A 26,088-nucleotide genomic window follows, 5' to 3' on the forward strand; every position below is an offset into this window, starting at 1 on the left:
TCTATCCACCTTATCTTCAGTATTATTCTGTAGCACCACATTTCGAAAGCTTCTATTCTCTTCTTGTCCAAACTAGTTATCGTCCATGTTTCACTTCCATACATGGCTACACTCCAAACAAATACTTTCAGAAACGACTTCCTGATACATAAATCTATATTCGATGTTAACAAATTTCTCTTCTTCAGAAACGCTTTCCTTGCCATTGCCAGTCTACATTTTATATCCTCTCTACTTCGACCATCATCAGTTATTTTACTTCCTAAATAGCAAAACTCCTTTACTACTTTAAGTGTCTCATTTCCTAATCTAATTCCCTCAGCATCACCCGATTTAATTTGACTACATTCCATTATCCTCGTTTTGCTTTTGTTAATGTTCATCTAATATCCTCCTTTCAAGACATTGTCCATTCCGTTCAACTGCTCTTCCAAGTCCTTTGCCGTCTCTGACAGAATTACAATGTCATCGGCGAACCTCAAGGTTTTTACTTCGTCTCCATGAATTTTAATACCTACTCCAAATTTTTCTTTTGTTTCCTTTACTGCTTGCTCAATATACAGATTGAATAACATCGGGGAGAGGCTACAACCCTGTCTCACTCCTTTCCCAACCACTGCTTCCCTTTCATGCCCCTCGACTCTTATTACTGCCATCTGGTTTCTGTACAAATTATAAATAGCCTTTCGCTCCCTGTATTTTACCCCTGCCACCTTTAGAATTTGAAAAAGAGTATTCCAGTCAACATTGTCAAAAGCTTTCTCTAAGTCTACAAACGTAGGTTTGCCTTTTCTTAATCTTTCTTCTAAGATAAGTCGTAAGGTCAGTATTGCCTCACGTGTTCCAACATTTCGACGGAATCCAAACTGATCCTCCCCGAGGTCTGCATCTACCAGTTTTTCCATTCGTCTGTAAAGAATTCGCGTTAGTATTTTGCAGCCGTGACTTATTAAACTGATAGTTCGGTAATTTTCACATCTGTCAGCACCTGCTTTCTTTGGGATTGGAATTATTATATTCTTCTTGAAGTCTGAGGGTATTTCGCCTGTCTCATACATCTTGCTCACCAGCTGGTAGAGTTTTGTCATGACTGGCTCTCCCAAGGCCGTCAGTAGTTCTAATGGAATGTTGTCTACTCCGAGGGCCTTGTTTCGACTCAGGTCTTTCAGTGCTCTGTCAAACTCTTCACGCAGTATCGTATCTCCCATTTCGTCTTCATCTACATCCTCTTCTATTTCCATAATATTGTCCTCAAGTACATCGCCCTTGTATAAACCTTCTATATACTCCTTCCACCTTTCTGCCTTCCCTTCTTTGCTTAGAACTGGGCTGCCATCTGAGCTCTTGATATTCATACACGTGGTTCTCTTCTCTCCAAAGGTCTCTTTAATTTTCCTTTTAGTATCTCCAGGGTTCTTCCACGTATACAACCTTCTTTCATGATTCTTAAACCAAGTGTTAGCTATGATTAAGTTGTGCTCTGTGCAAAATTCTACTAGGCAGCTTCCTCTTTCATTTCTTAGCCCCAATCCATATTCACCTACTATGTTTCCCTCTCTCCCTTTTCCTACACTCGAATTCCAGTCACCCATTACTATTAAATTTTCGTCTCCCTTCACTATCTGAATAATTTCTTTTATTTCATCGTACATTTCTTCAATTTCTTCATCATCTGCAGAGCTAGTTGGCATATAAACTTGTACTACTGTAGTAGGTTGGGCTTCGTATCTATCTTGGCCACAATAATGCGTTCACTATGCTGTTTGTAGTAGCTTACCCGCATTCCTATTTTCCTATTCATTATTAAACCTACTCCTGCATTACCCCTATTTGATTTTGTGTTTATAACCCTGTAGTCACCTGACCAGAAGTCTTGTTCCTCCTGCCACCGAACTTCACTAATTCCCACTATATCTAACTTTAACCTATCCATTTCCCTTTTTAAATTTTCTAACCTACCTGCCCGATTAAGGGATCTGACATTCCACGCTCCGATCCGTAGAATGCCAGTTTTCTATCTCCTGATAACGACATCCTCCTGAGTAGTCCCCGCCCGGAGATCCGAATGGGGGACTATTTTACCTCCGGAATATTTTACCCAAGAGGATGCCATCATCATTTAATCATACAGTAAAGCTGCATGTCCTCGGGAAAAATTACGGCTGTAGTTTCCCCCTGCTTTCAGCCGTTCCCAGTACCAGCACAGCAAGGCCGTTTTGGTTAATGTTGCAAGGCCAGATCAGTCAATCATCCAGACTGTTGCCCCTGCAACTACTGAAAAGGCTGCTGCCCCTCTTCAGGAACCACTAAATAAGTGCACTGAATGAATATTTTTCAAATTCAAACCTGTTAATGGTTTTTGCAACAGAGAGGAGGACCACTGAATGGACCAGGCACAAGAAGATTCCGAAGAAGAAGAAGAAGAAGAAGTTGTTAATGTCAGTGAATGTACAGTTACTAGCTCAATGTTTAAACTGCCAAACATAATGTCATCATCATATTATGCCCTTAGAATTCTATCATCAGTGCGTAACATGCAGTGTCTTTTAGTTACATATTATTCATATGTACACTCAATTCTTAGCTATGGCATTCTTTTATGGGGAACAATCGCACAAAATATGAACACAATTTTCAAACTCCAGAAAATACTAGTCGAGCTCATTGTAAACATCTGCTCAAAACACTGGGGATTTTAGCTGCTCCATGTGAATACATTTACCATTTAGTTGTACACATCAAAAATAACATTGGTAATTACTGCACAAACAGTTCTGCCCATGACCATGCAAAAAGAGAAAGACTCAACTTACGTTTACCAAGAAAAAATAAACATAAAACTGTCAACAGCATTTTATACCAAGGAATAAAACTGTACAATAAATTACCAAGAGAGATTAAAGAAATTGCACAACTACAGTTATTTAAAAAGGCAGCTAAAAATTGAGTGTTGTGCAATACATTTTAAACAGTGAAGGATTACTTATATAAAACTGAGTAGGGGTTTGATAAAAAAAATTGTTATATAAATAATAATAATAATAATAATACATCCAACATTCCACATAACACCTTCACTCTATGTTTTTTCCATTTATTTTCCTTTCTAGAAATACTTACCCCCAAGCTATGCATAGTACAATACTAACATCTCTTCCTCTTTCTGAGCTCAACATCTCACTCATTATGGAGGAATGCTGACTCAGTTTTTCAGGATATGTGTGTGTGTGTGTGTGTGTGTGTGTGTGTGTGTGTGTGTGTGTGTGTGCACGCGCGATATTGAGATATGAGTGGACAGTGTGGCATTACATTATTTAATAAGTTATTTGAGGGGGAAAAGGGGGAGGGAGAAGAAGTATTGTGTACCAGGAGTAAATCTAATGATTGTCTTTAACTAGAATGCTGTAAATGTATGTATGTACGAATTAGCTTATTTTAAATTAGTCTTAACTTGTAAATACTTTGACATGTTCTGTAACTTTCTAAAAAGAGATCTACGGGTGAATAAAGCTACCACCACCACCACCACCACCACCACCACCACCACCACCACCACCACCACCACAATCACAACCACCGGAAAATTTGGATACACTCACCGACTTAACTGATATTAATTCAGATTACAAAAAGTACGACCTTGCATTAAAAGGGATGTGACATTTTTTCTTTAAGGTATGACCAACATATATTACCGATGAAACTACAGCCATAGCAACAAATGGCTATTAAGATGTATACCATGCTACAGTAAATGTACTACATAAAATTCCAGTACAGTGTAGTCACTCTATTTTGAATATTTACAGTAATGTATATGTGCAGTAGTTTATACATCCAAGGTAGGTTATTTAATATATTTGAATGTGTGTGTTAACTTTAATTTTTTGATGCTATTATTCGTTATCATGATACCTTTCTGTTTTTAAAGATTTCACAAAATATTACAATTCTTTATTTTTATTTAACCATTACATGCAAGTATGTTATATTCCTAATTATAGATTCATATAATGTTGACAGATTAAAAAATCTATCACCAAGTGGTGGCATGAAACAATAATAAAAGATGTGGAAATATACAAGCCTCTGGAGGCAGTGGCTTCATCTCCTGGTAGAAGGGATCAGGAAAAAGGACTGATGAGGTTTAGGACATAGGAAGAGTTACAGAATAGTCATCCAGAAGCCAGGTCAGGGGAGATTTACTGGACAGGATGAGAAGGAAAGGCTGATTATTATTATTATTATTTGCATGAGAGGAGATTTTAAAACAGGAGAGATAGAAACTAGCATAATAAGCAAGACAGAGATTACTGGGAGGAAAATAAATAAATAAATAAATTTGTGAACAAGTCGTAAGAGCAGAAAGCTAAGTGCATTATACGTGGTGGACAGGTGAAAGTGGCATAGAAAAATAGGTCAGAAAAGAACCAACATAAAGCAAAAGATAAATGGCAGAAAATAAAAGGAATAGTTAAATGGTTCACATGGCTCTGAGCACTATGGGACTTAACTTCTGAGGTAATCAGTCCCCAACAACTTATAACTACTTAAGCCTAACTAGACTAAGGACATCACACACATTCATCCCCAAGGCAGGATTCGAACCTGCGACCGTAGCGGTTGCGCTGTTCCAGACTGAAGTGCCTAGAACCGCTTGGCCATTCCACCCAGCAAAAGGAATAGTTACCAAACAGCAATGCTGAGACCACAGAAAATACACTCCTGGAAATGGAAAAAAGAACACATTGACACCGGTGTGTCAGACCCACCATACTTGCTATGGACACTGCGAGGGGGCTGTACAAGCAATGATCACACGCACGGCACAGCGGACACACCAGGAACCGCGGTGTTGGCCGTCGAATGGCGCTAGCTGCGCAGCATTTGTGCACCGCCGCCGTCAGTGTCAGCCAGTTTGCCGTGGCATTCGGAGCTCCATCGCAGTCTTTAACACTGGTAGCATGCCGCGTACCGCCGAATTCCTCAACACGTGGGGCGTGAGGTCTCCACAGTACATCGATGTTGTCGCTAGTGGTCGGCGGAAGGTGCACGTGCCCGTCGACCTGGGACCGGACCGCAGCGACGCACGGATGCACGCCAAGACCGTAGGATCCTACGCAGTGCCGTAGGGGACCGCACCGCCACTTCCCAGCAAATTAGGGACACTGTTGCTCCTGGGGTATCGGCGAGGACCATTCGCAACCGTCTCCATGAAGCTGGGCTACGGTCCCGCACACCGTTAGGCCGTCTTCCGCTCAGGCCCCAACATCGTGCAGCCCGCCTCCAGTGGTGTCGCGACAGGCGTGAATGGAGGGACGAATGGAGACGTGTCGTCTTCAGCGATTAGCGTCGCTTCTGCCTTGGTGCCAATGATGGTCGTATGCGTGTTTGGCGCCGTGCAGGTGAGCGCCACAATCAGGACTGCATACGGCCGAGGCACACAGGGCTAACACCCAGCATCATGGTGTGGGGAGCGATCTCCTACACTGGCCGTACACCTCTGGTGATCGTCGAGGGGACACTGAATAGTGCACGGTACATCCAAACCGTCATCGAACCCATCGTTCTACCATTCCTAGACCGACAAGGGAATTTGCTGTTCCAACAGGACAATGCACGTCCGCATGTATCCCGTGCCACCAAACGTGCTCTAGAAGGTGTAAGTTAACTACCCTGGCCAGCAAGATCTCCGGATCTGTCCCCCATTGAGCATGTTTGGGACTGGATGAAGCGTCATCTCACGCAGTCTGCACGTCCAGCACGAACGCTGGTCCAACTGAGGCGCCAGGTGGAAATGGCATGGCAAGCCGTTCCACAGGACTACATCCAGCATCTCTACGATCGTCTCCATGGGAGAATAGCAGCCTGCATTGCTGCGAAAGATGGATATACACTGTACTAGTGCCGACATTGTGCATGCTCTGTTGCCTGTGTCTATGTGCCTGTGGTTCTGTCAGTGTGATCATGTGATGTATCTGACCCCAGGAATGTGTCAATAAAGTTTCCCCTTCCTGGGACAATGAATTCACAGTGTTCTTATTTCAACTTCCAGGAGTGTATGTAAATTTTGGCTAGGCAGTTGGCAAGAATCAGGCACAAGTTGTAAAGCCTGTTTCCACCTGAAATTCTGAGAAAATGTTGGCAGGAGAGAGAACCCAGTTGGCATGTGTGATGAAGCGAGGTCACAACTGTCATGTTGTAGACTGTGTTCTGCAACAAGGTATTGTGTGTTGTTGCCAGTATACATATTCTGTTTACACCCATTCATATGTAAACTGGTGGTAGCCTGGCAAAGTATAACGCCAAACAGTATTTGCACAACAGCCAGTACACAACACATGTAGTTCCGCGTATGGGGCAAGGTAGAGGGTACCCGGTATCACTACTAGTCATTTCCCCTCCTGTTTCACTCACAAATAGAGTGAGAGAAAAGCAACGGTCTACATGCCCTCTGTATGAGCCCTAATTTCTCATACACAATATGCACCCACTTTTACGTATCCTGGAATTAACAGTTTCTCTCTGTTTATGACATTTTTTTTAATCATTCCCATCAAATTTCGTAAAAAAACGGGTAAACATGTAAAAGTTGGAACAATGCGTACTGTATGTCCGCAGGTGCCAAGATCTACTTGGCGTTGTGACTGACGGGATTAACTAGGTTTGTTCGAGTAAAGATATACTATGTGATCAAAAGTACCTGGACACCTTGCTGAAAATGACTTCAAGTTCACGGCACCCGCCATCGGTAATGCTGGAATTCAATATGGTGTTGGCCGACCCTTAGCCTTGATGACAGCTTCCACTCTCGCAGACATACATTCAATCAGATGCTGGAAGGTTTCTTGGGGTACGGCAGCCCATTCTTCACGGAGTGCTGCACTGAGGAGAGGTATCTGTGTCTGCTGGTAAGGCCTGACATGAAGTAGGTGTTCAAAAACATTCCAAAGGTGTTCTATAGGATTCAGGTCAGGACTTTGTGCAGGTCAGCCCATTACAGGGATGTTATTGTCATGTAATCACTCCGCAACAAACCCGTGCATTATGAACAGGTACTCGATTGTGTTGCAAGATGCAATCGCCATCCCTGAATTGCTCTTCAACAGAGGGAAGCAAGAAGGTGTTTAAAACATTAATGTAGGCCAGTGCTGTAATAGTGCCATGCAAAACAAGGGGCGCAAGCCCCCTCCATGAAAAATGCACATCATAACATCACCACTTCCAAATTTTACTGTTGGCACTAAACATGCTGGAAGATGATGTTAACCGGGCATTCGCTGTACCCACACCCTGCCATAGGACCGCCACATTGTGTACCATGATTCGTCACTCCACACAACATTTTTCCACTGTTCAATGGTCCTATGTTTACACTCGTTACACCAAGCGAGGCATCATTTCATATTTACTGGCGTGATGTTTGGTTTATGAACAGCTGCTCGACCATGAAACCAACATTTTCTCACCTACCACCTAACTGCCATAGTACTTGCAGTGGATCCTGATGACATTCTAAATTCCTGTGTGACGGTCTGGATAGATGTCTGCCTTTTACACATTATGATCCTTTACAACTGTCGGCGGTCTCTGTCAGTCAACAGACCAGGTGGGCCTGAATGCTTTTGTGCTTTACTTGTCCCTTAACATTTCCACTTCACTATCATATTGGAAACAATGGACCTACGGATGTTTAGGAGTGTGGAAATGTTGCATACACACATATGACAAGGGACACGCAATTACCTGACAAAGTTTGAAGTCCATGAGTTTTGTGGAGTGCCCCATTCTCCTCTCTCACGAAAATGTATTTTTTTGGGATGTCTGGATACTATGCAAACACAGTTTCATGAGTGTTGTGACTCGAACTATATTTATTGTTTTGCGGCATTTGGTCTCTTGTAGCACTAGCTGACACCGTGGTTCACTCTGCGTTGCTAAAATGTTTTCAGTGTAGGTTACATATTTTTTTCATACTGGGCAAAACATGTTTCGATAATTTATTCTCATTGTCAAGTGCAGTATTAATGTATGTATTTTTTGAGATGTTACACATAAAGTGTGAGTGATAGTTTGCGTGTGTGGGGTTTTCCACGCAACTGAGGAGGCACAGTACCTGATACCCTCAAAGAGACAAATGCAGTGCAAGAGACGCAGAGTAACACATATTCAAACACCTCACAAAAAAATACTTATGTACATATCTGCACTTGACAACAAGAAAAAATTCTCAAAACGTGTCATGCAAGGCATGAAAAAATATTTAACTACTGCAGCATTTCATTACTTAAATAATGAATGACAGCTGCACGCTTTCAAAAACATTGATTATAATATATGAAATGGAGTCGAATGTTCCTACTTCCGAGACTTATCAGTTCCAGTGACATCAGCAGTTTTTATTGGCTAATAAACCCGCATTAGATAATAAACAAATCCCTGATAAGTCTTTTGCTGCCTGTTATGTACATATATCATATACAAAGTGCAAAAATGCTAGAGAGTATCCTACATAGAACTTCTTGTGGTCTGCATGCAAAACATATGTAATCATTCTGCTGTCAACTTTCTCATTACTGTTCCTTGAAAAGAACATAGCCTTCCCTCCAAGGATTCCCATTACAGTTCTCAAAGCATCTCTCTAACATTTGCATATTGTTTGAAGCTACCAGTAATAAATTCAGCAGCCTACCTCTGAAGTGCTTAGATGTCTTCCTTTAATCTGACCTGGTACTGATCTCAAACATTCAAGCAGAAGTCGAGAATAGGTCACACTGGCATCCTATGTGCAGTCTCCTTTACAGATGAACCACATTTTCCCAAAATTCTCCCAATATATGGAAGCTGACTGTTTGCCTTCCCTGCTACAATCCTCACATGCTTGTTCCACTTCATGTTGCTTTCAACATTTGAACCAGATATTTTGTCTAAGTTTTCTTATATTCTCCTGCAGTCATTCAACTTCCATATCTTCCCATACATCACAGCAACATCAGCAGACGACCACAGATTGTGGCCCACACTGTCCATCAGATCATTATTGTATACAGAAAATAATAGTGGTCCTATCACACTTCTCTGAGTATTCCTGACGATACCCTTGTCTCTGATGAACACTCGCTGTCGAAGACAACATACTAGGTTCAAACATCCAGATGCGAATAAAAACTAACTTAATTTTGTAGCTCAAAACTGGAAATGTGGACGTGCCATTGCAGCTGAAATGATTCAAACTGTAGGCTGCAAAAGGGCCCATGAGAGAAAAATTTCGCCAATTAAGTTTAAACTTACATATGGATAGGTTTGATTATTTATGCAATCAAATAATCTGATTGTCAAGGAAGTATAATTGCACAAAAAAAGGAGAGTTCTGTTTAGTGAGGCATGTGAGACTGCCAGGCACAGCATTGTGTGTGTGTGTGTGTGTGTGTGTGTGTGTGTGTGTGTGTGTGTGTGTGTGTGTGTGTGGTAGGGGGGATGGTGGTAGTGGAGGTGGGAGCAGCAGGGAAGGGGAAATGACAGGTGGATGCATTGGCAGAGGGCTGCAAAAAATGAGGATGAAGGGATGTAAAAAGAGAGATCATGATAGGATAGAGAGGCTGGAAACTGTTAGGTGGAGGGGTGGGGAGAATAGGTTATCATGGGTTGAGGCTGCTATACTATCGTGAGTGAAGGGTGTGTTGTAAGAATAACTTCAATTTGTGCAGCTTAGAAAAGCTGGTGATGGAAAGGAGGGGGAGGAGTCCACATGACCCCAGTTGTGAATCAGTCATTGAAAACAAGTATGTTATGTTCACCTAGCTGTATGTAGCCGAGACCTCAGGATGGTCTACTTTGCTCCTGGCCACAGTTTAGCAGTGGCCATTCATCCTTGTGGGCAGACCATTGGTAGTCCTACCAATATAAAAATATGTGCAATGGTTGCAGCTGAGCTGGTAAACAATGTGGCTGCTTTCACAGGTGTCCTGGCATTTGTTGAAGTAAGGTAAACTCATGATAGGGCTGGAGTAGGAAGCAATAAATGGTTGGGACTGGGCAGGTCTTGCACCTCGGTCTTCCACAGGAATATGATTCCAGTGGCAAGGGGTTGGAATTGGAAGTGGCATAGGAATGAACTAAAATGTTGCTGATGTTAGGTAGGCAATGGAACACCTCTGTATGATGGGTAGGAAGCATCTTGGGTACAGTGTCCTTCATATCAGGACATCATGATAAATAAATGAATCCTGACAAATAATGTGGTTCAATTGTTCCAGTCCAGGTTGGTATTGGTTGACAAAGGGAGGCACTCTGTTGTAGCTGGCTCTTGGAGGTAGTGGGAAGAAATGTCATTGGAAACTGTTTGCGGACTAGGTCTGGAGGATGGTGCCCGTCTGCGAAGGCCTTGGTGCGACTTTAAGCATACTGGGAAATGAAGTACTTATCACTGCAGATATGCCACTGCAGGTGGCGAGGCTGTACAGAAGTGGGTTTTGGAGTGGAAGGTACAGCATCTATCTAAGTGCAGGTACTGTTGATGGTTCGTGGATTTAATGTGGACACAGTTGTGGATGGAGCCATGAGAGAGGAGGCGATCAACATCAATTATTGTGGCATGCTGTGTTGTGGAGGATCGGGTGAAGTGGATGGGAGAGAAGATGTTGAGGTTGTCAAGGAATGACGATAGGGTGTCTTGGCTCTGAGTCTAGATCACAAAGATATCATCAATGAACCTGAACCAGAACAAGGCTTAAGAGGGTTAGGAAGGCTTCCTCTAGTTGGCCCATAAACAGGTTGGTATAGGATGATGGCATGTGGGTGCCCATGGCTGTGCTGCAGATTTGTTTGCATATCACCTATCACCAATTTTTCCTAAATAAATGGAGCATGTCTTAATTACCTTCTGTTCGCCATAGAATTGACAATATTTACTGAGTAGTTAGATCTTATACAGGGAAGTACTGGGCCCAAAAGCCAACACACTCATGTTTGTCGCGAAGTGGGTGCTGTGGCTGCCATGAAGGTACTAAGACAGTGACAGAAATTGAACTCACATGCAATTTAAAATTATTTGTAATCACAATCTTCGTTTCATTATGCTCCTCTTGTAAACAAACGGAATGACTGAGGGAATAGGAGCATAGACATTTCTATTGCGAAGTAGAACACACTTCACACTGTGTTTTGAATTGTCTACAAAGAAAGACTAGTCATCTGGATTGTACAATGTAATCCTTAATTCCTGGAGAAGACCTGAGACATCATGGCAATATACAAACTTATTTTCCCCTTTCTTTCAAAGACCCCTTCCTGCTTTTGTTAATATGACACTTTTACAGTATCATTTTGTATACATTTGTTTTGCAATCTAGAGGCTAACACTTCAACTGCAGGTGTGCAGAGATGCAAATCACACACAAGGCTATTCAGCTCAGACGCGTTAAACTGGTGAGGACTATGAGGGATCAGAAGCATACACATCAAAGTCACTTTCTTAACTTGTCTCCAGGTCTTGGTCGCTATCAAATGAAGTGAATCCTGTGAAAATTGAATGTGGTAGCTCAATGGAATGCATACTAGGTCTGATTGCTGAGGAAGTATTAGGATATGATGATTTACATGTGTGTTTCAAAACAATTGCCTCTCTATTAATGATATGAAAATAGCAGTTACTCATGTGAGCCACTAATTCTCCTCAGGGTATGGGATTCCCAAAGGTAAAACCTTACACTTTCCTTTCATCTCGTCAAGCAGCATTTCACCACAGTTGTGACACACAGTATGTGAACACACATTTTTCTTGGTTGCCAAGAGTAAGTCCATAGTATTATATGCTACATAAGCTTGCCTCACAAAAAAGTTACATTGCGTCTTTCATGAATAAGAGAGTGGTATTCACAAATGTAAGAGAAACTATATGGGTGACCATTATATTGACATCTCTTAGTAATCATAATGAAATGACATCCGATCTTAAAAAAAAAAGTTTGCAATATCACAACCCTGTTGATAACAAACATTATTAACCTAACTACAAACTGTTTTAAACAGAAAATTTCAAATTGCACAAAAACTAGAGCATGAAGAGCAAAACCAATTTCATACTTTAAACCAGCACATCAAAAACATTCAGAATGAGTATAAAAAATCCCATGCAAGTGAGACCGAAAAAAATGGTTGACCAGTGTTACCTATCATCATGCCATGAAATGAGAAACATCTTATCCAATATCCTTTCCATCCTTCCTAAAGTGGTGTTCCATCACCCACCCAATCTTCAGAACACCCTAGTCCATTCCTACAACATTTCCCATTCCAACCCTATGTCACAGGGAACATATCACTGTGGAACATCCAAGTGCAAGAACTGCCCAATCCGCTCATCCAGCAAATATTGTTCCAGTCCTGTCAGGCACTTATCTTACCGCATCAAAGGCTGAGTCACCTGTGAAAGCAGTCATGTCGTATACCACCTCAGTTGCAACCATTGCACAGCTTTTTATAATGGTATTACTACCAGCCAGCTATCCACCAGGATGAGTGATCACTGCCAAACTGTGACCAAGAACAAAGGGGATCACCCTATGGCACAACAGGCAGCTAAACACAACACACTTGATTTCAATGGCTGCTTCACTACCCGAGCCATCTGGATTCTTCCCTCCACCTACAGCTTTTCTGAACTGTGCAGATGGGAGTTATCCTTAATTATCCTGGCCTCAATCTATGGTAACATACTATCCCCACACGCTCCACCCAACAGTTTCTGCCCCCTCTGTCCTATTACCTCCACCTTTTTCACAAAGAAGGCTTTGGCTGAAAGTTATAATGTGTTATAGTACTTTCATTGGGCCTGTCTGAAACTCAATGGCTCATCTCAATGGTGGGCAGACTATCCTTTTCCTAATATTGTCAAAGTAGGTTACACCACAGGAAAGAATTTAATAGTGTGTACAGAGTATATTCTAAATCCATTCACAGCTCAACACAATGAGAATGATTTTTAAGTGCAAACAGATAAAACTACCAGTTCTGATGAATGTATCAATATGCAGGCATAATTCCAGTGATCCATTTGGATGCCTAAGAATTTGAAAAACAGGTTTCATTAATGGGTGCTCACTGATCTCTATGCCGACAATCACATACTGTGATTTTTATCACATTAAAAAGCAGTCAGTCCTCTACGAGACAGCAGTAGGTCTGTTTTGCTATGGGCTGTCTGGCATGAGTGTATCTGAGCACTTTCCAGGAACACATGCAGGAATGATATATGGGATGTGCCTACAAGAAGTCACTGAAATACAACAGTTGTGGAAAGGATATATTGCTAATTTCCTTACAGATGACACATTGAGTTGCAACAAGACACAACTGACAGACAATTTCACATTAAGTTTTTGGCCAAAGCCTTCATCAGAAAAGAGAAACACATGAATTCACACAAGCATGCACACCTTACGCACCCATGACTGCTGTAACTGCCTGCTCATGCATGCAAGTTAGGTACAATAAACCAGAGGTTAACAGCTTTCGGCAGAACAATTAGCAAGTATGCTGTGATGGACATCTTGCTTAATGACAGAAAAGTGATTTCTAAATGAATGCAAGATAAGGTTATAATATTTGATAGAATCATCTTCATCAACTTTAATTAATGCAAAAGAAGATTTCACAGCAAAGTGTATCAATATGCATTGCACATTCGCTGCACTTATACTTACTATATCCGTGAAACACTCACCATTAACAAGGTATTTTTCTTCATGAGCTAAATAAAATCAAACAATGAAAAATCCACGATGGAATGTAACAATACTATGAAAAGGAAAGTTGCCACTCACCATGTAGCAGAGATGCTGAGTCGCAGATCGGTACAACAAAAAGACTGTCACAAATAAAGCTTTTGGCCCGTAAAGCCTTCATAAAAAAAGACAGCGCATGTGCGTGTGCACATGTGTGTCGTCCAATTTTGACGAAAGCACTATGGGCTAAAAGCTTTATTGTAACAGTCCTTTTGTTATGCCTACCTGTGACTCAGCATCTTTGCTATATGGTGAGTGGCAACTTCCTTTTTCATAATACTGTTGAGTTAAATAAAAGTAGGCAATGTAGAACTGAATCCCATTAGAAACCAGACAGCAGAAGTTCTTTGGAAAGTGTGGTGATAAAATTATTCCCAACTTATGAGTGGTAGAAACAGTGCTGAATCTCAAGTCACTGGTGGTAGCAGTGCCAGGAGTATTTTGTAATTTCTGGGCTACTTGAAAAAAAATAAAAATAAAAATCATAAACAAAACTATGCTGTATTATCCAAAAGCCAAAACAGATAGAACTTCACAAACCTCACATTCAAAAAGAAAGAAAAAAATGGTCATATGAGAATAATAAGGACTATTTTAGGAAAACATGCATCATTTTGCACAAAGTGAAATAACTGTAAAGAATGAGATACAGCATGCATTTTCGTGCAGCTGTAACTGATGTGAATGCTACACTGCTACAGACACTTTATTCTTTCAACCAATGGTAAATGTAGACAATGTCCTTGCATATCTGGTAGTTGACTACGGCCATCACATGCTTAAAGCATCATGCCATACAACTTTAAATATGAAAAAATTACACTAGAATTAACTGTTACATATTAGACATTGTATTTAATGAGCAACATGTATGGTGCAACAATATGTACATGCCTTTAGCTGAACAACAACTAATCACACTAAAAAACGGTCACTTTTCATGCTAAACTGAAGTCCAAACATAAGCTGACAAGCGTCAAATTTTTGCCACTCTTACCACAAACTATTTTATGCAGTGGTGTCTGATATTACCTATATATGTGTATGTCAACTTCTTACAAGCAGAAGTTACATTCCCCTTCTGTGCTGATCCCTGAATTCTTTGCCTGTTAAAAGATATTTTTTAAAAAAAAATAAGATGCTGAGAAGAAAAAGTGTCTTAAATAAGCAAATAAAGATAGTTACATTACAGGAAACAATTACATCCTTTTATCTCTTCTACACCTCTTGTGGTTGGCAAATCGAAGGATTTTTTTCATTAGTTCTCAATAATCTAAACATGAAGTAACAAAAGCAAAATGGGTGCAATGGACAAAAAGACATAAGTAAATGATAAAATAAAATAGAAAGAAACTTCCACATGGGAAAATATATTAAAAACAAAGATTCCAAGACTTACCAAGCGGGAAAGCGCTGGTAGACCGGCACAATAAAATAACACACACACACACACACACACACACACACACACACACAAAATTTCGAGCTTTCGCAACCAGCGGCTGCTTCGTCAGGAAAGAGGGAAGGAAGAGGAAAGATGAAAGGATGTGGGTTTTAAGGGAGAGGGTAAGGAGTCATTCCAATCTCGGGAGCGGAAAGACTTACCTTAGGGGGAAAAAAAGGCTAGGTATATACTCGCGCACACACACACATCCATCCATACATACACAGACACAAGCAGACATATTTGGCCTTTAAATATGTCTGCTTGTGTCTGTGTATGTATGGATGGATGTGTGTGTGCGCGCGCGAGTATATATCTATCCTTGTAAGTCTTTCCGCTCCCGGGATTGGAATGACTCCTTACCATCTCCCTTAAAACCCACATCCTTTCATCTTTCCTTTTCCTTTCCTCTTTCCTGACGAAGCAGCCGCCGGTTGCCAAAGCTCGAAATTTTTTTTTTTTTTTTTTTTTGGTGTGTGTGTGTGTGTGTGTGTGTGTGTGTGTGTGTGTGTGTGTGTGTGTGTCTGTCTACCGGCGCTTTCCCGCTTGGTAAGTCTTGGAATCTTTGTTTTTAATATAAGTAAATGATAAATTGTTTTTGAATTACATTATCCTATTTGCTCCTTCATTGCAAGTACCTTTAGTATTTTTTAAAATATTTTTGTACACGTTTTGTCTTCTGTGCCATTCTTTCAAGTCTGAAACAAATGTGCCAACCTCATTTCAAAACTCTACTAAATAATACTTTCAGAAACGATTAAACAGTTACTGGCATAATTTTTAACTTCTGTCTGCTATGAATCTTTACTATATCTTATTTCTGAGTGGATCCCCCACTGTGTATTATGATGCACATTTTAATTCTACATACAATACGAGGATAAGTCAATTATTATCCGCAATTTAGTTATATTTTTGTTTATTTTGGTAGTACTGTAGTTTTACGTTGATGATGCATGCTTTGTTTATTTGTTGTTATATCTTTGCGATTGTCAAGCTGTTAGGTTAGTTTCATTACTGCTGCCGTGCTGTTAATCATGGCTGCTCTGCTGTCTATTTGCACCAAAGAAGAGCAACATTCAGTGATCTGTTTCTCGTGGTCGGAAGATGTATCAGGGGCCGAAATTCATTGAAGACTTTCAGTACTGTACGGGAACAGTGTTTTGCCACAACGGAGTGTCTATGAATGGATGGAAAAATTCCGAAATGGTTGCACAAATGTTACGCACGATGAAGGAGCGGATGATCGTTTACAGACACAAATGAAGAAACCACTGAGCATTACTGTGAAATAATACTCTTAGACAGATAATTAACTATTGACACTGCAAATTAGTCACGGTTCTGCCTACAAAATTATCCACAACAGACTTGGGTTTCATAGCGTTTGTGCAAGATGAGTCCCAAAACAACTCACGCAGTTGCATTAACAAACACGCTTGGACATCAAAAAACATTTGGATCACTATGATAACGAAAGGGACAACTTCTTAGACATGATCATTACTGGTGACAAAACATGGATCCATCATTAGAAGCCGGAGAGTAAATGGCAGAGTATGGAATAGAAACATCCAAATTCGCGATGCAATAAAAAGTTCAAGACCCAACCGTCAGCAGGAAAACCGATGCTTATGGTTTTTTGGGACACACAAAGTCCAGTACTGGAACATTATGGGGAAAAGGGCACAACACCAAACAGTATACGTTACTGTGAAATGCTTACTACCAGGCTAAAGCCTGCAGTTTGAAGCAAACACTGAGGTTTGCTGTCAAAAGGTGTTGTGTTGTTGCACGACAATGCCCGTCTGCATACTGCTGCCCACACTTCTGAAATGCTCCAGAAACTGAATTTTAAAAAATGATGTTCTTGTTAAGTTACCTATTTGATTACAATAAAATTTTATAACTACTTTGCGGATAATAATTGACTTGCCCTCGTACTTTCTCAAATATCAGAGAAGAGAAAAAATGGAAAAATTGTGGATCCATCTGTCAATCAGTATCAAGTGAAAGATATGTGGCAAATCCCCCCCTCCCCCTCTTCCCCTTTTTTTCAAGCATTCTCCACCCTTCGTTTTTGTTTTTTTCCAGTGAACAAGGCAGTAAGACTGATGTGGTCATAATTATAGAATATATATCACCACTCTTAATCAAGCATAGTCTACATAGTTTTTAATTTATAAATTATATGATTTAGCAACAGAAATTTATCAGTAACTTACTACTACTACTGAAACTACGAAAACTTAAAAAACAAACCTGAAAGAACAACAATCATATAGGTCAACAAAGCTTGTCTAAAGGTATTGTGTGTTTTTATGGAAAATGGGTTGGTGAAAATCGAACATGACCCTGCATAATGGTAATCAAAATGAAGCATATAAAGTTTGTTTAATTTAAATTTATGCTGAGGAGACATTTTTTGTCTACATTCATCCTCATTACAGGTGTGTTCGTCTCACCATAAGGTCTGAGTGACCTGCTCTTCTTTTTTAATCTGCCCCAACCCACTCCTCTCTTTCCTCCTCCCTATTCATCCACGAGACTCAGAGGGCCATAGACATGGGTTCCCAGGTAGATGCCGTGATTCTTGACTTCCGCAAGGCGTTTGATACAGTTCCCCACAGTCGTTTAATAAACAAAGTAAGAGCATATGGACTATCAGACCAATTGTGTGATTGGACTGAGTTCCTAGATAACAGAATGCAGCATGTCATTGTCAATGGAGAGAAGTCTTCCAAAGTAAGAGTGATTTCAGGTGTGGCGCAGGGGAGTGTCGTAGGACCTTTGCTATTCACAATATACATAAATTACCTTGTGGGTGACATCGGAAATTCACTGAGGCTTTTTGCGGATGGTGCTGTGGTATATCGAGAGGTTGTAACAATGGAAAATGCAGGAGGATCTACAACAAATTGACGCTGGTGCAGGGAATAGCAATTGAATCTCAATGTAGACAAGTGTAATGTGCTGTGAATACATAGAAAGAAAGATCATTTATCATTTAGCTACAATATAGCAGGTCAGCAACTGGAAGCAGTTAATTCCATAAATTATCTGGGAGTAGGCATTAGGAGCGATTTAAAATGGAATGATCATATAAAATTAATAGTCAGTAATGCAGATGCCAGACTGGGATTCATTGGAAGAATCTTAAGGAAATGCACTCCGAAAACAAAGGAAGTAGGTTACATTACACTTGTTTGCCCACTGCTTGAATATTGCTCACCAGTGCGGGATCCGTACCAGGTGGGGTTGATGGAGGAGATAGAGAAGATCCGACAGAGAGCAGCGCGCTTCGTAACAGGATCATTTAGTAATCGCGAAAGCGTTACGGAGGTGATAGATAAACTCCAGTGGAAGACTCTACAGGAGAGACGCTCAGTAGTTCGATATGGGCTTTTGTTGAGGTTTCGAGAACATAACTTCACCGAGGAGTCAAGCAGTATATTGCTCCCTCCTATGTATATCTCGCGAAGAGACCATGAGGATTAGAGCCCACACAGAGCATACCTACAGTCTTTCTTTCCATGAACAATATGAGACTGGAATAGAAGGGAGAACTGATAGAGGTACTTAAAGTTCCCTCTACCACACACCATCAGGTGGCGTGCAGAGTATGAATAGTTACGGAAGCTAGGACTGTGTATATTTTTTCATGCGTCTATTGGCAGCACTGAAAATGTCCCCTCATAGCACTAAGTACTGGCCAGAAAATCTTTCTTGTAATACATTATTATTATTAATAACTGAGCAGAAATTAAGTTTCCTATAGTTGGGAGAAACTTTCCGTACCAATTAGATGCATGCTACACAAAGAATTGTATCAATTAAATTAAAAAATGTCCTCCTTATGTCCCCCCCCCCCCCCCACACACACACACCCACCCACACACACACACACACACACACACACACACACACACACACACACACACACACACACACACACACACACAGGAGTGAGAGATGGGAGGGGGGGGGGATGGGGAATAATTCACAGTACCAGTACTTAAGTATTGTAAATAACTTCAAATCACTGTGTATAATTAGCAGGAGAATTCTCACAAAATATAAGTGCTCATTTAAAACTGACTTAATAAGAGCAGACAAGGCTAACAAAAAGGATATATCAAAGGCACAAATCAGTCTAGACAGTTTATAAGCTTTCAACTGACCATAAAAACAATTTTAGATTCCTGTGTACATATGTCTATCAACAGCATATTCATTTCTCACTTTAACCAATAATCCAGGGTTCTTTCTTGAAACATCTCTCTTGTAATGTGTATAACCACTGTCTTCCGTTACACAACATCCACTTATGTTCTCTGTACAGTCCTGCAATCAAAATTGATATAATGGAAAAAAATGAATACACTGCATACCACAAAAATGTTAATAAGCTAATATTTTATTGTTTTGTAACAACAATGGACATTACACACTACTGACCCACTGTTTGGCAAAACTGTTTCATGAAACAGAAGCAACAAGATTTAGTCTACGGGGGAGAGGGGGGGGGGGGGGGGGGGCGGCGGCGCAAAAGTCGCTGGACATTTGGTTAAAAGAAAATGAAGTAATAGCAAGACACAGAACTAAGAAGTTTTAACCCATTAAGTTGTTATTACCAAATGGTGATCATTACATCTTGTCAAGTTGGTATACAATATAATGACAAACAATAATTAAGCAAGTAAATTGTTGAAAGTGATGTGTGAGACATGTTTACTGCTGAATTTTTCCAAACTGTCATGATGTTAATGAACGAAGAAAGGATTTTTGTGTTAAAAACATTTTATAAAATGTTGTGCTAGTGAAGCTGTTAATGAAAGGGGAAGACACTCTAGATCAAAACCACCTTCTACACAAACAGTGTATGATGTACGAGATAGATCTGAAGAACATGGATTTGTTATGGATGCAACAAGAGCTGGCTGCCCAACAAGTCACAACTGACAAAAATGGATTGCACCTAAGTTTAGCTGTGACCCAGAGTCCATGAAAATTGACCAGACAATTAGCAATTGAGCAAGATTTATCATGAAGGTCACAGCAAGAAATGTTACACAAACAGAAGTTTAACATTTACATTCCACATTAACGGCATGGGTTACTTTAAGATGATTCAAATCAACGTCTTTGAATTTCAACTGATGGTTGACACACAGAAATATGATGCCAACCTGTTCAACAACACTGCATGGTCTAACGAGGCCAATTTTAAGTTAAGTGGACAAGGTAACAGACGTATCTGCACTTACTGGTATACTGACAATCAAAATCTTTTGTTAGAAAAACCACTAAATCAATCTGGTCTGGGTGTTTGGAGCGGGGCAATATATTCATTTGGTGTACTCGGACCATTTTTTGAACGAACAGTGACTGGTGATAACTATTTGGATATGCTTCAGAATTATGTGGTGCTGAAAACTTTACAGAAATTTACTCTCAACACAATGGTGCTCCACCACATTATGCCACTCCCATCTGCAATTTATTAAAAGAAACTTTCCAAAGCGGTTGGTTGAAGGGCAGATACTGACATGCCTCCACATTCACCAGATATCATGCCCATGGGCTTCCTCCTATGGGGTGTCGTCAAGAACTCTTATTTATTCTCAAAAGCATCAGACCATTGCTGGACTAAAAGGCTACGTACACAAAACAGTGATATTACACTAAGCGACAGAGTATGTAACAGAGTTCCAAAGAGACTTCAAAGGTGTTTAAATGAGGATGGAAAACAATTTGACCATTAAAAGTAATTGTAAGTACTGTTTGTATTTGTAATGAAACAAATTCAGTCTTTTGTTTAAATTGGTGCCCAAATTACGACTTTGTTTCAATAACCATCTCCAACGTAAGTCTAGTGAGATACATAAGGTGACACAGGTTTAATGTACGAGGGGGGAAGAGAGAGAGAGAGAGAGAGAGAGAGAGAGAGCGAGAGAGTGTGTGTGTGTGTGTGTGTGTGTGTGTGTGTGTGTGTGTGTGTGTGTGTGTGTGTGTGTGGGGGGGGGGGGGGGGGGGGGGGGGAGGGAGCGATATTGCCATGGGCGGAGCTTGTGCAGTAGGCATTTCTGTCACTAAGTGTGTATAGTGAAGTTCACTGCCAATTCAATGCTACCTGTGTTGGCGACCTGGCTTTTTCTGTACATCTGTAATGACTGTTTTTGCAGGGGTTGTTCTGTTCTTGTTTCAGTTTTATGATGACAAGTGTAAGTAAACAACGTGCAGTGTGAAATTTTGTTTTCTACTCCGTAAAAATGCTGCTGAAACTGTTTTAGTGTTGAAAACAGCTTACCAAGATAATACTATGGGAAAAACTGAAGTGCACGAGTGGCTTGCAAGATTTAAAAATGGTGACATGTCGATTGATGACATACCTAGTTCGGGACATCCATCAACTGGCCAAATGAGCGAAAATATTGAAAAAGTTTGAGAGCTTGTGCTCATAGTCTATCAGATCTTTTATTGGAAGTTTTAAGAAGATTGCGCCACAATGTTTGTCAAAAAAGACCCGGTTTGTGGCAGACAGGAGACTGGTTCTCCCACAACTACAATGCACCTGCACACACAACCATCTCTGTTAGACAGTTTTCGGCTAAAAATGGCATGGTTCCACTACACCATGCACTTTACTTCCCTGACCTGGCTCCATGCATCTTTTTCTTATTTCCACGGGAAAAGGGCATGAAAGGACACCAATTTGACAACAATGAAGAAGTCAATAGGGAGGGATGAGTTGTCAGCCATTTCGAGAGATGATGACAAAGAATGTTTTGAACAGCAGAAGCAATGGTGGGACAAATGTATTAGCTGTAATGGAGAGAATTTGAAGGGAATAAGGTTGTTTTGCCTAGTTTTGGGTACGCCCTTGTAATCATCAAAATAAGAGGGCAATAAATTAAGTTTTGTCTGAAATTGCTTAATTTCTGAGTTATGATGCATAATGACATTTGTGGTTGGCATTACATAATGAGCTTTTGGCATCTCGTGTTCATCGTCATATCGACTGACGTTTCTCTGTACACCCATCTACACACCTCGGTTGATTCTGACATAAAATGCCTTTGTTTACTTGATTTCAATGTTGCCCATTGTACACTATGATGTTGTTGTAGAGTAGCACCACCAGTCCTACTGTGTACATTCATTCTGTCAGTGGTGGCGCTTCGTTACAGGATCATTTAGTAATCGCGAAAGTGTTACAGAGATGATAGATAAACTCTAGTCAAAGACTTTGCAGCAGACACACTCAGTAGCTCGGTACGGGCTTTTGTTAAAGTTTCGAGAACATACCTTCACCGAAGAGTCAAGCGGTATATTGCTCCCTCCTACGTATATCTTGCGAAGAGACCACGAGGATAAAATCAGGGAGATTAGAGCCCACACAGAAGCATACCGACAATCCTCCTTTCCACAAACAATATGAGACTGGAATAGAAGGGAGAACTGATAGAGATACTCAGGGTACCCTCAGCCACACACCGTCAGGTGGCTTGCGGAGTATGGATGTAGATGTAGATGATGGCGTACTCAAATGGTGGATATGTGGGCACACACCTTCTGCATGCCGGAGTAAAAGGCAATGCACGAGCAGCAGGATGACAGTATATGGAAATGTTTCTAAACAGAAGAGCACCAAACCATCAGACTTTCACAGCTGTGGGCAGGTGTTATAGGGAACACGCAATTCAAGATGAGCCATGGTTAGGTTGGCCTAAACTGGATGGAGTGGATGTTCTCAACACCCTGGAAATGAAAGCTGAAGATCCAATGACAAGTACCTGCTGTGTAAGTGCCACTGTAGAGGTTCATCAATCAACTGTATGGCACCTGCTATAGAACAGCAATTCCACCCATTTCACCTGTAGAAGGTACAGGAGTGACACCTGCAAGCTATGTCTTCAGTTACTGTTTACAGATGAGAGCCCCTCTATCCATGCTGTATTGTGAACATTCGTAACATGCACATGCGGGTGTACGAGAACTTCACATGACTACAGTATAAGGATATCTACATCATATTTCAATGAACAATTACTGTGGTACTGTGGACAAATTACTTGGACCACACGTTATTCCACAGCACGTGCCTGTCAAAGAGAATTGGCAATTTTTTGGAACACGTATTGGGTGGTCTGTATAATGAGGTCCCACGCACTATACAAACCAGCGTACTGTTTACGCATGATGGGGCCTCTGCACATTTCAGTTGCGAGGCAGGTGAGTATCTCAATGTTGCTTATCATGGTAAGTGAATAGAGTCGTGCAGGACCAGATGCTTGGCGTGCCAGATCTCTGGACTTGGGGCCACTTCAGGGAACTTGCGTTTCATGTTGCAAATAAGAATGCACCATTCTGAGAATGGTAAGACATCTAGCAAGTCACTGCCTTCGTCTACATGTAAGGTCATTTTAAATATGTTCTAGCATAAATGCACAACATGTAGTTGTATTGAATTTTGGACCATTTTCTGTTGCAAATGTGATCCCTACTCTACTGCATAATTTTGAGATAAAGCAATTTTAGACAAAACTTTATTTCACATTTTACACTTATTCTGATACATACACTACACCAACTAGTTGTGTACAGTTACTTTTGAATCACCCTGTACAAGCAGCATGTGTAACCAAACTTATCTTTTTCTTGATATTAAGCAACAAATGCTACAATAATCCCTTAATGCAAGGTAAGCTATTGTCAAGGGCAAACTTCTTTGGCCAAGTGACAAAGCTGACCTAATATTATGATGACAGTAAAATAACTTTAAGAAAACACATACCAGCAACCATAATTTTGAAACTTTCTGGCAGATTAAAACTGTGTGCCCGACCGAGACTCGAACTTGGGACCTTTGCCTTTTGCGGGCAAGTGCTCTACCATCTGAGCTACCGAAGCACGACTCACGTCTGGTGCTCACAGCTTTACTTCTGCCAGTATCTCGTCTCCTACCTTCCAAAGTAAAGCTGTGAGCACCGAACATGAGTTGTGCTTCGGTAGCTCAGATGGTAGAGCACTTGCCCGCGAAAGGCAAAGGTCCCGAGTTCAAGTCTCGGTCGGGCACATAGTTTTAATCTGCCAGGAAGTTTCATATCAGCGCACACTCCGCTTCAGAGTGAAAATTTCATTCTGAAACCATAATTTTATTGACTAATTTTATTTAGCTACCAAGTTTGGTCGCTTGGCATAATTCTTAATTACATTACAAGCATGTTAAGGAGCCTTTCTTGACAATCACTCAGAACATAATTTCATCGTTATCCTCATGCAGCTCAACAACAAAGATTGTTAGTAAAGACTGCAGTAAGATTCATGCCAGTCACATACATGCAGGGCGGTACGAAACAAGCTTCACAAGAAGACTGAAAGCATTGCCACACTCACAAAGTAATGAAAAGGATAAGCTGTTCTTAACTCAAAGTGGGCTTTTAACACCACAGCGTACTGTGAGGCATGCTCTTACTAGAATTGGTATGTCTTCCCTTCCTCCAATCAGTGAACTTCCTGACTGCAGCAGGCTGTGCCAACAGTACCCATGGAGGCAGAGCGCTCACTGCAGCAGCTCCGAGCCTGTGTGATGGGAGACAGTCAGCTTACTGCACTGAGGCCACATGAAGCTACAGCTGATGCAATAATCCATGCTCAAAGACAGCTACAGTTGGAAATGAAGTCCTTGCCTTTGTTGGAGGATACATTTTTATCTGAGGATGGACGTATGCAGTGCCATGTATGTTGAAGTATTTAACTCTGCGAGAAAGTACAACATACCAATTATCCAAGTCTTCAAGCAGTGCACTACAAGCAGGTGGAAAGCAAAGCTCATACAGAGCTAGTAGCCAAACTAAAACATACGAGGAGGTACAAGTTTCAAAAAGAATTCTTAGAACAGAAGTCATAGAAATATGCAGCATATTTCATGCACTGTAATGTGTTAATACTTTTCTGGTAAATGATAGAGAAGAAAAGGCAAGTGAAGCAGCAATTCGAGCACACTACAAAGCCGTTCACATTATAGCACCAAGTGGCAAACCATTTTTAACGAAATCTCTCCTAAAACTTTTTAAGGAAGTAGTTGCAAAATGTGTGTTTCCAAGGGAGTTGCAGGTAACTGAAGCGGTTTGCCTTTCAAAGCAAAAAGTGTCTTGTCAAATTGTGGACATACCAGTGAATTTAGAGAGAGAGTTCAGGAAAAAGGCCAAGAACTTTATATAAATCTCGCTCTGCTCAGCTTCCTGTAGGCAATCAGTGGATAGTATGAACTTCTTGTTGGACAAGCTCCATGTTGTAGCCACAGATCATGCATTGAGCATTATCAAGGTTTTGCCTGTCATTTAAAAAAATAAACTCAAAAGCAAATTTAGGACAGATGTTTTGACTGTTCACTGCTTCATTTACCAGGAGGCAATGTGTGCTGAAAGAGTGGAACTACATGACATAATGGAAGTTGTGGTCAAACGTGCGAATTTTGTGTGGTGTCAAAGTTTGAATGACTGCCAATTCACAGCAATCCTGAAAGATAAGGAAGCAGAGTATGGGGACGTAACTAAACCACAGAACAGTTCATCGATTAGTTCGACAAAAGTTTGTGATGTTTTCTTTCCCATTTGTGATTGGTTGGTTGGTTTAAAGGCAGGAGAAGGGACCAAACTACGAGGTCATTGGTCCCTTATTCCTAATAAAACAATGCCACAAGTGTGAGAATAAAATGGACAAAACATATAACACAAAATGGAAAGGGAGGAAAAGCCACAAGAACAAAGGGAAGACAATGAACACTAAAAGGAACAAAAGAGTACAAGAAAACAACAGAGAGATGCTAGAAACAGAAGAGAGTAAAACATGAAA

At 40.8% G+C, this 26,088-nt stretch overlaps 1 protein-coding gene across 2 annotated transcripts in view; it reads right to left on the reverse strand.

The window, feature by feature from the left end:
* Positions 1-14,465: 14,465 nt before the first annotated feature.
* Positions 14,466-26,088, reverse strand: part of LOC126267436 (uncharacterized) — a 161,773-nt gene continuing 150,150 nt past the window's right edge. The window contains exons 8-9 of one of the 2 annotated variants that reach the window (XM_049972695.1): positions 19,410-19,572; positions 14,466-14,890 (exon numbers count right to left, since the gene is read on the reverse strand). In XM_049972695.1, the coding sequence (XP_049828652.1) occupies positions 19,423-19,572 (150 nt within the window). In that variant the 3' untranslated portion in view covers positions 14,466-14,890; positions 19,410-19,422. Of the gene's footprint in view, positions 14,891-19,257; positions 19,573-26,088 lie in introns of those variants that run through there. The other variant, XM_049972694.1, reaches the window with a different exon arrangement.

The sequence above is a fragment of the Schistocerca gregaria genome, chromosome 4 (genome assembly GCF_023897955.1).
Source record: "Schistocerca gregaria isolate iqSchGreg1 chromosome 4, iqSchGreg1.2, whole genome shotgun sequence".
In the NCBI taxonomy this organism is placed as follows: Eukaryota; Metazoa; Arthropoda; class Insecta; order Orthoptera; family Acrididae; genus Schistocerca; species Schistocerca gregaria.